At 44.6% G+C, this 15,365-nt stretch overlaps 1 protein-coding gene across 1 annotated transcript in view; it reads left to right on the plus strand.

The window, feature by feature from the left end:
* The window catches only part of LOC133015820 (protein sidekick-1-like), a 195,781-nt gene that overhangs the window by 126,161 nt on the left and 54,255 nt on the right, over positions 1–15,365 (plus strand). Inside the window, exons 17-20 of the mRNA XM_061083097.1 lie at positions 3,623–3,763; positions 6,487–6,668; positions 10,097–10,212; positions 14,079–14,274. Coding sequence (XP_060939080.1) covers positions 3,623–3,763; positions 6,487–6,668; positions 10,097–10,212; positions 14,079–14,274 — 635 coding nt within the window. The remainder of the gene's footprint in view (positions 1–3,622; positions 3,764–6,486; positions 6,669–10,096; positions 10,213–14,078; positions 14,275–15,365) is intronic.

The following is a 15,365-nucleotide window of genomic DNA, read 5'->3' on the forward strand; positions in this document are numbered from 1 at the left end:
TTTCTGATTCACTGGGAGAGGATCCACGGCGTTTCATTTCCCCGACAGAGTCTCTTTAGTGTGTCAGCCTCTTCCATTAGAGCAGCTTTTAACCTCCAGCGCTACAGCACAACATTTAAAGGAGACTCGACTAAAAGTGTCAGGCGAGAAGAAAATAAGGTCATTTATCCAGTTGGTCGTAACCAGTCACATCACATCTGCTTTCTCTCTCTTTCCTTTTTTCTTTTTATTTCTATAACCCTCCATTCACATTGCTCTATTTCTCATTCCCGGCTGGACCAATATTTTTCCCATCCTGTTTGAATAGAAGCCGACTTAACGTCTCGGTAACACCGTTAAATTTAAGAGTCGTGTGTACGTGGATTTGGTGAGAAAGCCACGGGCACTGGACTGTGGAGAAGGACTAAGATAGAAAGTTTTTCTAATTCCCACAGCAGAGAGACTCACAAACTCCCACCACCACCATCCAACACACACAGACACACACACACACACTTTCACTAAGACTAGAAAACATGTAGATCTCCAGCTGAAAGCTTTCCTCCTTTCCTTAATAACAGGGGACAGAGAAAGTGTGTCAAGCAGCGATCAGCCGGTGTCGTTGTGCAGTGTGCGCTTGATGTATGAGTGTCGGTGTGAATGTGTGCGGCTGTTAAGTGGAGTGTGTAGGTGTGTTGGTGTTTTTATACATGTGTGTAATCTCCACTGTGCAGTCGATGTCCTCACACTGAACCGACTGAATGAAATATTCACTCGTAAATGGCGGCAGGGAATTAAGGCGATTCACGAGGAGTTTCTGCAAATCCAGCAGAAGTGTGTTAATGTGCGTTCGTGTGTATGTGTGTGTGTTTCATCTGCAGTCACACAGTGAATGGCCGCATCTGTTCGGTACTGTATGGGGTTTGTAGGTGTTTGTGCGGCGTGAGTTTGTGTATGTGCATTAATGTGTGTCATCAATTTCAGTCAGAAGCAGTGGCAGAGTTGAGGATTATATATATACCCCATTTCCAGACGGCTACACTAATGCCCATCTCATTCACACAAGGCCCATTAGCCCATGTGTGTGTGTGTGTGTGTGTGTGTGTGTGTGTGTGTGTGTGTGTGTGTGTGTGTGTGTGTGTGTAGATGTCTGCGCCTGCAGCACCTGGTGCTGTCTGACAGTGCCTAACCTAATGGAAGTAAAGCACAGCTGTAAAACCACTGGCCTGTGCCGTATATCCGCCTGCACAAGTCTCCAGCTAACAGCTTCCACACAAACACACAAACACACACATTTACAGGCACATACAGATTCAGACACACACACACACACAAATACGGGGGGAACCCAAACCACAGCTAATTGCTCAATCGCTTATAGAGAATCATTCTGGGAGAGATGGGGGGGGGGGGTTTGGCGAGAGAGGGTAATGTAAATCTGCAGGCGTAATCCATGGAAGGGAAAAGACCATCGGATGTAGCAGTGTGTCTTAAGCAGGAGAAATTTGTTTATGTGTGTGTGTGTGTGTGTGTGTGTGTGTGTGTGTGTGTGTGTGTGTGTGTGTGTGTGTGTGTGTGTGTGTGTGTGTGTGTGTGTGTGTGTGTTCACATATGGCTCTGATTACATTAGCTGAGCTGCTTACAGTAAAGCCAGAAGCTGACCAAGTCGGCCCGTGTGCTTTATCAACCATGAGAGGGCTGGGAGCTTTAATCACGGGTGGGGGGGTGCAGGGGTTATGGGTGTGTCGGGGGGGGTGGTGTGTGTGTGGGGGGGTAGTTTTAGAGCAGAGCATGAGGAAGGGAGATGAGTAAAAGATAGAAGGATGAAATAATTGAGGCCAAAGGACATGATGGATGAAAGGTGAAAGTTTGCAGATGGGGGGAGAATAAAACTTGAGAAGAAGTTCAAAGTGTAAAAAGAAAGATTGGGAAACTGATTCAGAGTGACAGAGGAGAGGAGGAGGAGGGGGGGGCAGAGAGAGAGAGAGAGAGGTGGGGATAACACTGAAAAGACAAGCTCATGGCTAATAGTGATTTAACTTCCTGCTGCTGTCATGGTGTGTAGCTGCTCCACTGGGGCGGCTGCGGTCGGGTTGAGGCTGAAACTCACCAGACGAGGATCACTGGAGTAGAGATGAAACGTAATTAGGAAAAAACAAAACTCAAGTCAAAAACAATCATCTGCAACATGCAGACAGTAAATGTGTTATTTGTTGTTCTCTGCCGATAGTGAATGAAACAACTCGTCTCACAGCGAGTTCACGGACGTGTTTCACATGTTGTTGTTTTAAACTCCCAGTGTCGGCTCCATCGTTCCCAGGAGAGATCCGGCGGCGCACTGGAAGTGATGCGTTCACCGGCTTTATCAGCGGCGGCGGCTTGTTTGAAATAAATTAACAATAAAGCCAGAGATGAAAAACAAATGTTTTTAATGAAATTGCAAGATGTACCAGGAGGATGAGGACAGAATTCATCAGAGCTGCTTCGAGCTTGGAAGTGACGCTCGGTTATAAGCTGCAGCTCGGAACCGAGAATCTCTCCTGTGATAAACATGATCATGTGATCTTAGACCGGAGTTCTTCCAACAGGGTTCGTACGGTCATGGAAAACCTGGAAAAGTCATGGATTTTTAAAATGTGTTTTTCCAGGCCTGGAAAAGTCATGGAAAAAAATAATCTCCCAAAAGCTTTGAAAACATCTTGGAAATTTGTTATATTCATATTTTCATGTCGTTCATTTTAGGGATGGGCATAATTAATAGACAATCGATTAATTGATCATTAAGAATTTAATGAGTAAATGACCTTTTTTCATCGACGAAAACTATTGCATGTTCGCTATGTGGCAGGAGGTCGGAATATCCGAGTTGCCCTGAACGCAGCACAGGGAGGATGTTAGCAGCTGGAGGAAGCAGCCCGGAGCTAAGCCTCCGCTGCTCGGCTTCATGTCCGCACACGGACCCTCAGTCCACGGGGAAGGGAACCCCGACAGACCCGGGTCTGGGTGAGGGGTTACGGGAGTGATGGCGTGACAACCACCGGACTGAGAGGTCGAGAACCGTCAAATCCAGCTAGCTCTCAGCCCGAAGATCGATTAAGACAATTACTTCCCTAGTTCATTTACGCTGAGTTTTAAATAATTCATATGCTTTGAAAGAAATACGCTCAAAATATAGGCAGGCATACTTGGGTTTGTGTCATATAAGGTATACTGTATGCCTTGGAATTCTCAAAAGCGTCTGGAGTGTTTCTCACCAACTTGAAAAGTCTCTGCTCCAAAAGTTCTGTCAGGGATGAAATGTCTTCCTGAGTTGTGTGATCGTGTCTCCTGAACTATTGACAACACTGCCCCCTGGTGATTTCCAGTGCTACTGCTCAGTTTATGCATCAAACATTGAGCTTAAACAAGTCTTTAGTCGACTCACTGTTACTGTGCAACCCGTCCAGAGAAGAGATACGTTGGACAAACTCTTACACTTCTTCAGCCTGACTGATCTCCTCATTACAAAACACAGAGGGCCTGATCACAATGTGTCTCTCTGGTACTTATTTGCTCTTTCTCTCTCTGTGTGTGTGTGTGTGTGTGTGTGTATGTGTGTGTGTGTGTGTGTGTGTGTGTGTGTGTGTGTGTGTGTGTGTTTCAGATTGATGCTCAGGGAGGAGGCACCCAGCGCTCCCCCGAAGAACATCGTGGCCAGTGGGCGCACCAACCAGTCCATCATGGTGCAGTGGCAGCCTCCACCCGAGCCCCAGCTCAACGGAGTCCTCCGGGGATACGTGCTCAGGTACACACACACAATCACAGAAGTGCACACACATGCATATCTGGCTTTATAGCAATGCCAGTGGGTGGTAGGTGTCCATTAATTTTTAGTAGAAAGTGTCTCTGCAAAATATTTGATGGAGGCTTCGTGACCTCACCGGGCTAATTGGTAACTGCGAACCCATTAGCCAGCTGGGCGAGTGCGCTCCTGTCACAATAGGTTCTCCAGCTTTTTTGTTTTGTCTGCATTGTGCGGTTTGCTCCCGCCAGCGTTTCGTCCTCGGGACAGAACGTCATTTCATTTAGTATGAAGAGTTATTGAAGACGGTAAATAAAGCCCTCTGAGCTAATGAGCCTGCTGATGGGCATTTAGCAGCTTGGTTATCACGCCTGTATTGTTGAGCAGACCAGACTCTCACAGAGAAAGTTATATGAAAGGAAATGGTGCCACACACCTAATAAGCTGAGATGGCTTTGTCCCGTTTTGGACACTCTGGCTCTTTGTTCCCTCAAAGGTCAGCGCTCTCTCCACACTCAACCAATTTAAACTTCTCAAATTAATCGTCTAATTGCTCTGGTTCAAATTAGAATGTTTCATTTTCCACAGAATTTGGCTTTTCCAGGTACAAAGGTGGGTTTAGCTTGTTTGACTCCGAGGACTCAGACGCTCAGAAGTCAGTGTTTTACTTTATTAACCTAACGACCGAGGCGTCAAACACAGAAGTTTCTGCTTTAGCTGCGTATGCTCCTGTGACGAGGACCTCAGCATAACACCGGCCTTCTTTGTGTGTCTGTCACTCAGGGGAGCACAGGAGAGCTGCTTGTGTATTTAACACAGTCATTGATCTTTAACTTCTTCCTCTACATGTGCAAGAAACACTGGAACTATTTAAATAATTCCAATATATCCATTTTAGTGACGATAACACAGTTTATTTGCAGTTCCAAAATGAAATGGTACCAAGAGTTAAAGAGCTGTGAATCATTGTTATTTGTACCATCTGCAGACAAGTTAAAAGCCAAAATTGTCAAAAATTATTTGTGTTTTCATCGTCAAAATAAAAAGAGTCATTAGTTAGAGTTGTTGTTTTTGTAAAAATCACAACAGTTAAATCATAACATACAGAAATACCCCTTCTACATTGCCCCTCTCTGTCCGTTATCACACATTTCACCACACCCACACATTCACACACATTCACACAAGTGCACTTTACAGATGCTCTGGCTGCCCTTGGTCGCTGTCCTTCATTTTGATGTGTGCCTGCAGTGTCACACACACTGTGTGTAATCAAACTGTCATCAGCCCCATCGCAGCAATTTGCATATAATTGCAGGAGAAGTTATCAGGTCTTTATCCTCATTCACTTCGTTATCTGCCTCCTCTTCACAAATCAGTCGAAAATAGAAATTCACACTCGTGCAGCTGGACCGTCTCATTTGGGCGTCAGAGCACGGAGCTCCGCCTCCTCCGGTGAAACGCTTCCAGTTCTCCTTTCTCCTTGTGGTATCAGCTCCCAGTTCCTCACGCCCTGTCCTCCCTGGGAAAGGGGGAGTATCATCTCCCACTTCCTCAGGTGCAGAGAAGAGAAACTCCTCTACAGACATGTCCCGCCCTCTCGCTTTGTGTGTTTGTTTGTGTGTGTGTGTGTGTGTGTCTGTATATAGTTTTCATTTGTGTTAAAGCGCTGACTCAGGCAGGGCAACATTGGAATACTCTGTTACAGTAGATGGGCTCCATATTTAAACGCTGACACCGTTCAGCTCCCTGGGATATTTACAGTAGCAAAGTGGTTTACACCTCCTCCGTCTGCTCGGGTCATATTTCCTTTTAAGTAGACGTTTATATCTCATGCACGGTAGCGAAGGCTTTGAAGTCGCACTAATCTGAGATGTCTACCTGGCACTGAAGGCTTTTATTCTCCCGTGACTGTGATGTGATTCAAGTGACTTCACACCAACAGAGAAAATCTCTAGACATAAAAGAAATGAGCAAAAGTTAAGTTTTTGTTTATTCCAGAAAGTGTGTTTATACTTATATAATAGCAAAATAGTGTCAGGCAGGTTGTGTTTATGTGTGTGCATTTGGTTTTATCACATCAACGCGTTTGTCCACAGCGACTCCTGACAGATTTCTGGATTTATTATTCAGGATTTATTTAAATGTGGGTATAAAGTGTCGGGGATTGAACCAATAACCTTTACAGGCTGATTCACTGAGCAAACCTGAGCTACAGCCGCACTATATATCATGTGTATATATATATTCTGCTGTGGACTCTGACTTACAATTCACCTCCTATTTCACCTGATCATCTTTGATATGTTCCTGCGCCTCGGTTGGAATCCACCAGCGATAGATTCAATCAGTTGCACATGATTTGAGAAGACAGGTCCATCAGTGTAAAGGGCTCACAGCTGACAGTGTGTATCGGAGCAGAAACAGTCAAAGCCCACGGAGCTCAGGGGTTGTGTTGAGGGTCGGATCCGGGCAAGCCGCCATTATCCTTAAATGGAAGAAGTCAGGAGGAACCAGGACTCTTTGCAGCCTGGTCAAGCATTCAGGGAGAAGAGCCTCGAGGACAGAGGGGACCAGGAACACACCGGTCACTCCACAGATCCTGTGTGGAGATGGAAGCATTCATTTATGTCTTTTCCATAAAGCACACTTCTTACTCTTGTCACTTGCTCTCCTATAAACAACCTATTTTACAATCATGCTTCTGTAACTGTGTGTGTTTGCAGGTACCGTCTGGCTGGGCTGCCCGGGGACTACCAGGAGAAGAACATCAGCAGCCCAGAGACCAACTACTGTCTGCTCAAAGATCTGATCATCTGGACTCAATACCAGATCCAGGTGGCCGCCTTCACCGGAGCCGGCCTGGGTGTCTACAGCAGCCCGGTGTCCGAGTACACTCTGCAGGGGGGTAAGACAACATGCACACACACACACACACACACACACACACACACACACACACACACACACACACACACACACACACACACACACACACACATTGTTTTCATGTCTTTTCATGTGATTAAGGATTTAAAGATGCATTTTGAACGGTGGTATCTCTAAAAACATGCCCAGTATTCAGAGACCTTCTCCATCAGGGTGCACTGATGACTTGGCCGGTCACTCTCACCAGATTTTCACTTTATTGGGTGGTGATGAAATGACGGAGGAGCCGCGATGAGGCGTCTCCACAAGCTGGCAGACTTCATGTCAGTGATAGGATGAGGAACCCGGTAAACGCAGGTCAGACGAGCGTTAAAGTCAAAACTGAGTCGCCGCCCCTTGGAGGAGGAATCCCAGCTTCATCCAGCTGGGTCGAGAACCTAAAGGCGTGACTTATAACATACTGGAGGGACATCTCAGGGGGAGAGAGTGTCTATGCTGCTCTATAGATATATTATATGATACATAATTGTGTAATAAACACTCGATTTTGGTAAATATGGCAACGCAGAGGATCACACTTTCAACTCTCCGCAAGTAAATCAATGGAGTGGTGGTGAAAAGGGGAAGAAGGTACGTGAGGACTGTAAAGGAAGGCGAGAGGAAGTGGTCATGGGTTTAAATCACCTTTAAAACACAGGCTCTTTTCGACCAGACTTTTATTCCGACTGTAAATTGTCATTATTACACATGGGCCGAGCCACACACACACACACACACACACATACACACACACACACACACACACACACACACACACACACACACACGTGTCCACATGTGCACATAAAACTCACAGTCGTTATTACAAGAGGTCAGGACAGGTTTATAGACTCAGGAGAGGGAGTTAGGCTCATTAATTATTCTAATGTGGTTTAATGGGAGTGGCCTGAGATAGATTGGACCTTTTCTCTCACCGTCTCTCTGAGAGTCTGTGGTTGAACTCGGCATTAACATAACGTTTCTCTTCTTCTCACTCACTCCCTCACGAGATTCCCCCAGAGGACGGAGTTCAGTGTTTAATCTGCAGCTGGGAGTCGAGAGGGGTTAGAGGCCGGTCCCCAGGTGTACTGTCAGGGGGGGGGGGAGCATCTTTAATATCAATTAATCTCCCCACGCTCATCCCTGGGTTCACTTCCCCTCTTTGTCTCACTATCTCTCGCCCTCCATTTGTCACCAGTCCTTGTTCTGGTCTCCGCTCCCTCCTCCTCCTCCTCCTCCTCCTCCTCGTCCTCCTCCTCCTCCTCCTCCTCCTCCTCCTCCTCCTCCTCCTCCTCCTCCTCCTCCTCCTCCTCCTCCTCCTCCTCCTCCTCCTCCTCCTCCTCCTCCTCCTCTCCCAGTTGTCTGGCCTCTTCCTGGCTCACATATATAAAATGCAAAGGGCACTCCCATCATGCAACAGTGCATTATCACACTGTGGCTTTCCAGCATCAGCATAATCCCTTTACAGTGTGATCACCATAACACGCGCCCACAAACATACACACATGAACAAACACATGCACACACACTGACACACACACACACTGACACACACACACACACACACACATTTCCCAGTCACACCCCTCTCGCCTCCTTCTGGCTTCACTGCCATCCAGGATCCATTTTTCTTTCACCAAGCAGCTGGAAGATGAAGATGGATGTATAATTAAAATCAACATATGAGACAGAGGGTTCTGTTTTTAGAAAGGATGAAGCAAGTGTCTCCAGTTTGTGAGAACCAGACACAACATGGTGGATTATATTTACCTCCCTCCAGACAAATAACCTACTTTTCATAGGAAAAACTGCTGCTATAGATAATATATACTACAGCTTGTTTCTGTTAGACATGCACCATCATATCTCTGTAACGTTTTGTTGTTGAATCATTAAACTAAGATTCAAATTTTAACTCAAAAGCCGAGAATCCATGCATCCATCCATCCATCTATACTAAAGCTATAGTGCTGATCCTTTTGAGGGTTCACAAGGTCAATTTAAGAGTCTCCAAAACAAACCTGAATGTCTCTGGAATGGAAATCAGACACACACACATGAGGAGAACATATTTAACACAAAGTCACTCAGACGGACCCTCGCACTTCAAACTGGGATCCTTCATGCTGGGAGGCGACCCACTGCGCCACCATGCTTCCTCAGAATGACCCAGTTTATTACATATGTTTTGCATGTTTATTTTCCGACCAACACAGTTGACCTGACACACATTCACACAGCTCCTGGATAGCATCTCATCATGCATCTCATTCACACACAGCCATCAGGAGCAATTTGATGTCCCGGTGTCTTGCCCAAGGACTCTCTGGCATGTGGGCCGGACGAGCCCAGTATCGAACCACTCTACCTCCTGAGCTGCAGCCACCATATAAAAGCGTAAACAATGAATTCTAGTCATGATGGTAGATTGATATATACGTAAGATAAAGGGCTGCTCCACCTATTCAACTGATATTAAGTTCAGTTTTTCCCAGACGCCCCAGACGGAGATTTCCCTTGTGCGTAGTAGTGATGTCTATATAATGGCTTCATTGAAAAGCGGAGGCGTGTGTTTTTTTGAAAGAAAGCAATTAAAAGACATTGAGTTCCTGATGAAAAACAACTTCAGGATCCAGCTCTTTTGGAGCATTTGGATCAGACAAACAAGTTGAAACCAGGATTTTCTGCTCTACCACCACTTTAGTTTTGTCTAATGTTTTTTAAACACGTCTCTTGTGACCTCTCCAACTCAACGGGAGAGCAATACTAAATCCTTTAAAGTGCCCATTTTAAGTTAATTATTAATACAGATCGTTATGGTATTTTTCAATCAATAAATCATGATGTGCCGTGTAGAGCCATCAATTGGGTAATAAAGGTTGACAGGGCTCCTTACTTAGGAGAATAATACGTCTACAGAACCGAGCCAACAAATCATCTGCGTGGATCTCACTTCCTGTGGCCGCTGTCCTGAGGTCAGCGCCCGAGAGGCTCAATGGATTTAATGCGTTGTTCAGGATATGTCACCGATGGGTCACTATGCTAATCTCACTTAGTCGCTCCCGAGGTAATAATATGCAAAATACATAAATGCAAAACAAAATGGATGGGATGAATTTTATTGAGAAATTAGGTCATTTAGCAGCAAGGAACAGAGGGGTGGGTTTGGCATTTAGCTTCTGCAAGCTTAGCAGAATGTTTCTAATTAAAAAAATGAACCCGGTCTCAACAGGAAATATTGAAATATGGTTCTGTATCACTAGTTCATGAAGGAGAAGAAGCCGAACTCAGTTAAAAAAGCTGTTCATGTCTGCAGCTTCTGGTCTCAGGTTTGTTGCCGTTCATGTTTTCCTTGTGTGTCTGAGAACTCTTCCTCTAACTACAACGTGTGTGTTTATCTGTGTTTAGTTCCCACGGCACCCCCGCAGGAAGTGGAAGTTGTGGCTATCAACTCGACCACCATCCGCTTCACATGGAACCCTCCACCTCAGCAGTTTATTAATGGCATCAACCAGGGATACAAGGTAAGACTCACAAGACGAGTCACATTACAAAACATTTGTGTCGAGTCAAATGAAATAAAAGATGTGGATGTTTTTGTTGAGCTTGTTTTGTCCGACTTTAGTCTGAAGACGTCAGACTAAAACAGAGTTTAGTCTGAACTCTTTAGTCCACTCCCTCAGTTGTTATGTGAAACCAAAACTAACCGGATTTAATGTAAACAGTTGAACAAAGACATGAATCTTGGTTTTTGGACTTTCAGGTTTGAAAATATCCTTAATTGTTGATATATAGCAGAAACAATACAAAGATAAAATACCTTAAATCAAATCAAATAATGAGAACAATCCGTATTTTGTGTATGTAGGTGTTTGGAACATTTTGTTGGGAAAACGTCTCTTTTGGCTCAAAGGTCGTGCACTGCTCTGCTCCTGTTTACCCACACACTTAGCCAAGTCAAGTGTGGTGAGGTAAAGAAAAGAGAGGATTAAATATGGAGAGAAAAAAGACGGTGTTAAGAAAACAGGAGCTGCGAGCAGGATAATGGGGGGAGCAGGGAGAGAGTGAAGAGTGAGAGTGATCCATATGTACTAGTTCTGCTTTTTGATTTATTCTTCACTTCGCTGTGCCAACCAAACCCAGAGGAACTGATTAACATGACAAAGAAAACACACCATATTCTGCCTCTGTGTGTGTGTGTGTGTCTGTGCATGTGTGTGTGTGAGTCTGAATGTTGGTGTCTTTGTTAGTTGATAAATACTATATGGTCTTTTCTCCATCTGTTTGATGTGGCTGTGTGATGTTGTCTGTGTTTGCCGGCTCTTCCACTTCACATCACTGGAGCCGTTCACATGTGGCTGTGCGTCGGGTTGGGTGTGTTGTGCTGGTTAGAGGACAGGAGATAATGATATTAATTAAAAGAGGGACATGGAGCAAAGCCTCATTTCATTTCCACCCCCCACCACCACCACAGATCAGTGAATATATACAATACCCTTAATAACATGGCTGAAAACTGATTACCAGACTGAGAGCCAGCTCTGGTGAGTCTTTGGCTTAAATGTCCTTGACACCTACGGCTTAACATTTGAGTTTTTAGAGACAAGCACTTCGGTTATCATATGTATCACTTAGTTAGAGTCAATAATATTCACTGACAAAGAAAAGCAATCGTTTCAAGCTAAACAGATTCCATTTTGCTCAGATTCTCAAGGTTGAGCTTCTATATAAAAGAGGTTGTGTGTACAGTAAAGATTCTCAAGCATCCAGGTTATGATATGTGCTTTATGAAGACAACTGGACATCCTTGAGGGTCTTGGAGATGTTTCATCTGTCTCTGAACAGGAAGCCTCTCGGATTGAAGATGAAACCTTGTTAACTTCTGTACCTTCACTAAGAAAAGTGTTTAGAGTAAATTATGAAGCATGAACTTATACAGAAAACGTTAAAACACATGTCTCAGCAGAAGTGTATTGTCCCTTCTCTGGACCCAGTAACGTGTCTCTTCTCCATCACGATGTCAGGAATCCATCTCGATCAGAAGTTTCTATAGCAACAGCAGAGCCAGTCTTCCCAGCTCCCTTTAAACAGTGGACCAGCACCAGAAGCTTGAGGGTGCCACATCAGCACATTTTTACTGCACCCAAAATACACTGTGTGCCGATAATAAATTACAATAGAAAACCTTATTTTACAGCGACTAACTGGGTGCAGTGCAGCAGCCTCTAGGCAGAAAAACAGCCAATCAACTGTGTCTGGGTATCAACGGCCTTTTTCCTAATAACAGCACCTGAGTGTTTTGGTTGTTTGATTGGTTCCTACTGCAGGATGTAGAGGTGATAGAAAGCCAGAGACGTTTTTTAGATTCTGTTAATAGTAGAAAGTAACTCAATGGTCTGCAAAAGCAAGTTCATACTTTACTAGAAATACTTGGAAATATATCACAAATGCTGTCAACTTTGTGCTTTCAAAGTTTTGGCTCGTGAAATGCTAAAAAAGTCGCCACACTCGTAACGTTTCCATCCTGCAGCTCGCTGGTTGTTATTCACACTTTTCTGTTGTGTGTGAAAATCTCTGGAAATCATCAGTTATAGAAAAAGCTCGTCTGGCACCAACATTAACGCCAGAGTCTACGTCACCTGATGATTGATCTGAACATTAAGTGAAGCTGCTGACATGTCTCTGTCACATGGTTGGCTGATCGGATACTTTCACATAACAAGGCGTACGATTGGTCCTAATTAATGATAATGTTAAAATCTAAAAACAAGCAGGTGCAGTGGAAGATGCTCTTTTAAAACACAATCTATCCAGAACACATAATTACTTTGTTCTGTTTCTGTTATGTCACAAACTAAATCTACTTGTCTCACTACTTTCAAATGCTGAGCTCCTTCTCCTCGTTCCCCTGGTAACATTTAGCTCAGTGCCTTCTGTATCTGAACTTTGCTTCTGTAACCGATGTGCAGGTAGACTGTGTGACCTGGTTATGGATTATTCGCTCTTTTCAGCCGTACTTCCAGACGCAGGCTGGTGGTCGATGGGGTCTGTCGCTCCGAGCTTGGCAAGACGCTGTCGTACGGTTTCAGTTCTAAAGTTATTAGAAAGTGTCCTAGGTATAAAAACAAAGAGTCTGAGCTCTGGGTCACTGTCTCCAGAGTTCTGTCTTGCTCCTCACGTTTCTCAGGTGTCTGTCACCACTTGTGCCGAGTCCACTAAAAATGGAGTTAACCCCGAGTCCTGCAAGGTCGTGACAATTTCACAATGTTCACAAAGTTGGAGGCAGCTGATGTAATGTAATGATATGGACAGTCCCTGTAGTGTGTAGAGGACGATGTGGAGAAAATCACTTGATGTGAGTCCCACAATGTCTGACTACAGTGGTGCTGCCCGTAGAAACGAGCCAAATAGCTTATCAACCCAGTAGAAACTGAAAATGAGAGAACGTTAGCTTGTGAGCTGAAAGACGTGAGACTTACGGGTCAGTTTTTGAATTTTAAACGAATCCTGATGTAAATAGAAGCTTTTCTCTTTTCACACCTACAGGCAAAATGCAGCAATAACAAATATATGTTAATGCACGCCCACCAACAATATGCTATTAAAGAGACATTTTGAATTCAATTATCATATAAAGCTGGCCTGTAAACAGCCTGAATTTACACACCACGAACCCATCGCTCTGCTTAATTCAGATGAAACTTGGCAGAAAGTTACTTAGCCAGTAATTTCTTCATGCTCTAAATATGTGCACTGTATTTAGAGTGGCCCCTGGCTCACATCTCTCATTATGAATATGTAAGTGTACGCTCTGCACTGTTTGTTTCTGTGGCCGAAGCAACAACGCAAATGAAACCGCTGTGGCTCAGAATACAAATCAAGTCCCACAGTGGAGACGGGTTCACTTCTCATGAAGCTTTTAGTCGGACGGAGATCCTCAGGTAGTGTTAGGACTGATAATGGCCTGCTGGTAGAAATGTATGTTAAGTGGAACATCTATATGTAAATAAATCCTTAAATTAGAATATATTGGGGTTGCAGATGTTTTATTTTTTTGTTATTTTTCCGGGGAATGAAACACGAATATTTTTTTCACAACTGTGTGAAAACCATTTGGTTTTAAACTTAAATGACACGAACACCCTTGTGTATCAGCCTAATTTAGAAAAGCTTCACTTTGTTTCAAACTCTTGCAGAAATAAGTTTTCTCTCATAAATGCAGCCGGAATAACAAGATTTGAATTCAGTAGCCTGGAGCTAATGCCGTTGAGTCAGATTCATGACTAAACTAATACCGGGAAACACACAACAAACAGATTAACTGGCATGAATATTTATTTGTAACCGGAGATGTCAACAACGATAAATCCTTTTTTCTGGTGGATCTCAGCTGCTGGTTTGGCCCGAGTCGTCCCCGGAGGACGTCCTGGTGGTGACCATCACGCCGGACTACCCGGGCGCACGCCACACGGGACTCGTCAGCGGCCTGAAGAAGTTCACCTGGTACTTCGGCGCCACCCTCTGCTTCACTACACCTGGAGACGGCCCACGCAGCTCGCCCACCATGCTGCAGACACACGAGGACAGTGAGTACACACACACACACACACACACACACACACACACACACACACACACACACACACACACACACACACACACACACACACACACACACACTTCAATTTGAATAATGCCAGCACATATCACTCTATCAGCCTTTCCTGTGAATACTAATGGAGATGTATTGACCTGCTCTGTTTGGTTCTGTGTGATTCAAAGCTGCTCACGCAACATCGACTCTCCGACACCCCCCCCCCCACCCGCCTTCTCTTAGGCTCTTACTTTAGTTTCTCTCCCATTTAATCTCTTTCTTCTTAGTTTCCCCTCCTCTGTGTCTTTTTTAAAAGGGCATTGATTCGCATGTTGGCGTTTATAGCCCACTGTTCCACGGATAAACATAATAGCGGCCGCTCCCAGTCGCAGAGTACACACGCACACACAGCGGCATCGTCAAATCAACACAATAGCCTGTAGGCAGACAGACAAGCAATTATTACCAGCCAGCAATTATCGAGTGGGGAAGAGATATTAGAAGCCAAGTGCTCACACACGCATTAACACACGGCACATGCACACACACACACGCATACTCGCACACACACACAGCTGGGACCAGGTATTGATTGGGTGCTGGGCGTGTTGGAGGGTTAACGGCGGGTGTAATTCTTGCTTGATGATAGGTGTGTGTGTGTGTGTGTGTGTGTGTGTGTGTGTGTGTGTGTGTGTGTGTGTGTGTGTGTGTGTGTGTGACTCAGTCATTACACGCTGTTGACCAGTGAGCTAGCAGGACACATTTTTTAGCTCCACTCTCACTCTTTCTTTAAATCATGCTGTAATTATGTCTCAAACTCTACACCTCTGTAATGTATTTTAATCTGATCCACACTGGGGCTCGGCACACATCACATTTCATACTGCAGGTTGGAGTCTCATTCACAAACATTGTTTCTGCACAGTGTGAATCATGTGCAGCCTGAGGCAGGTTTTCAGGCCACAGCCACACTTAACCTATTTGGTTTTTAAATGCGTTTAAAACACTATGTTTATGCCTCCTGTCCAAACTACTCTTCAAGCCCCTAAAGCTGAGGACAGAACCTTGGAAACTGTGTTTGAC

The sequence above is a fragment of the Limanda limanda genome, chromosome 2 (assembly GCF_963576545.1).
Source record: "Limanda limanda chromosome 2, fLimLim1.1, whole genome shotgun sequence".
Lineage (NCBI taxonomy): Eukaryota > Metazoa > Chordata > Actinopteri > Pleuronectiformes > Pleuronectidae > Limanda > Limanda limanda.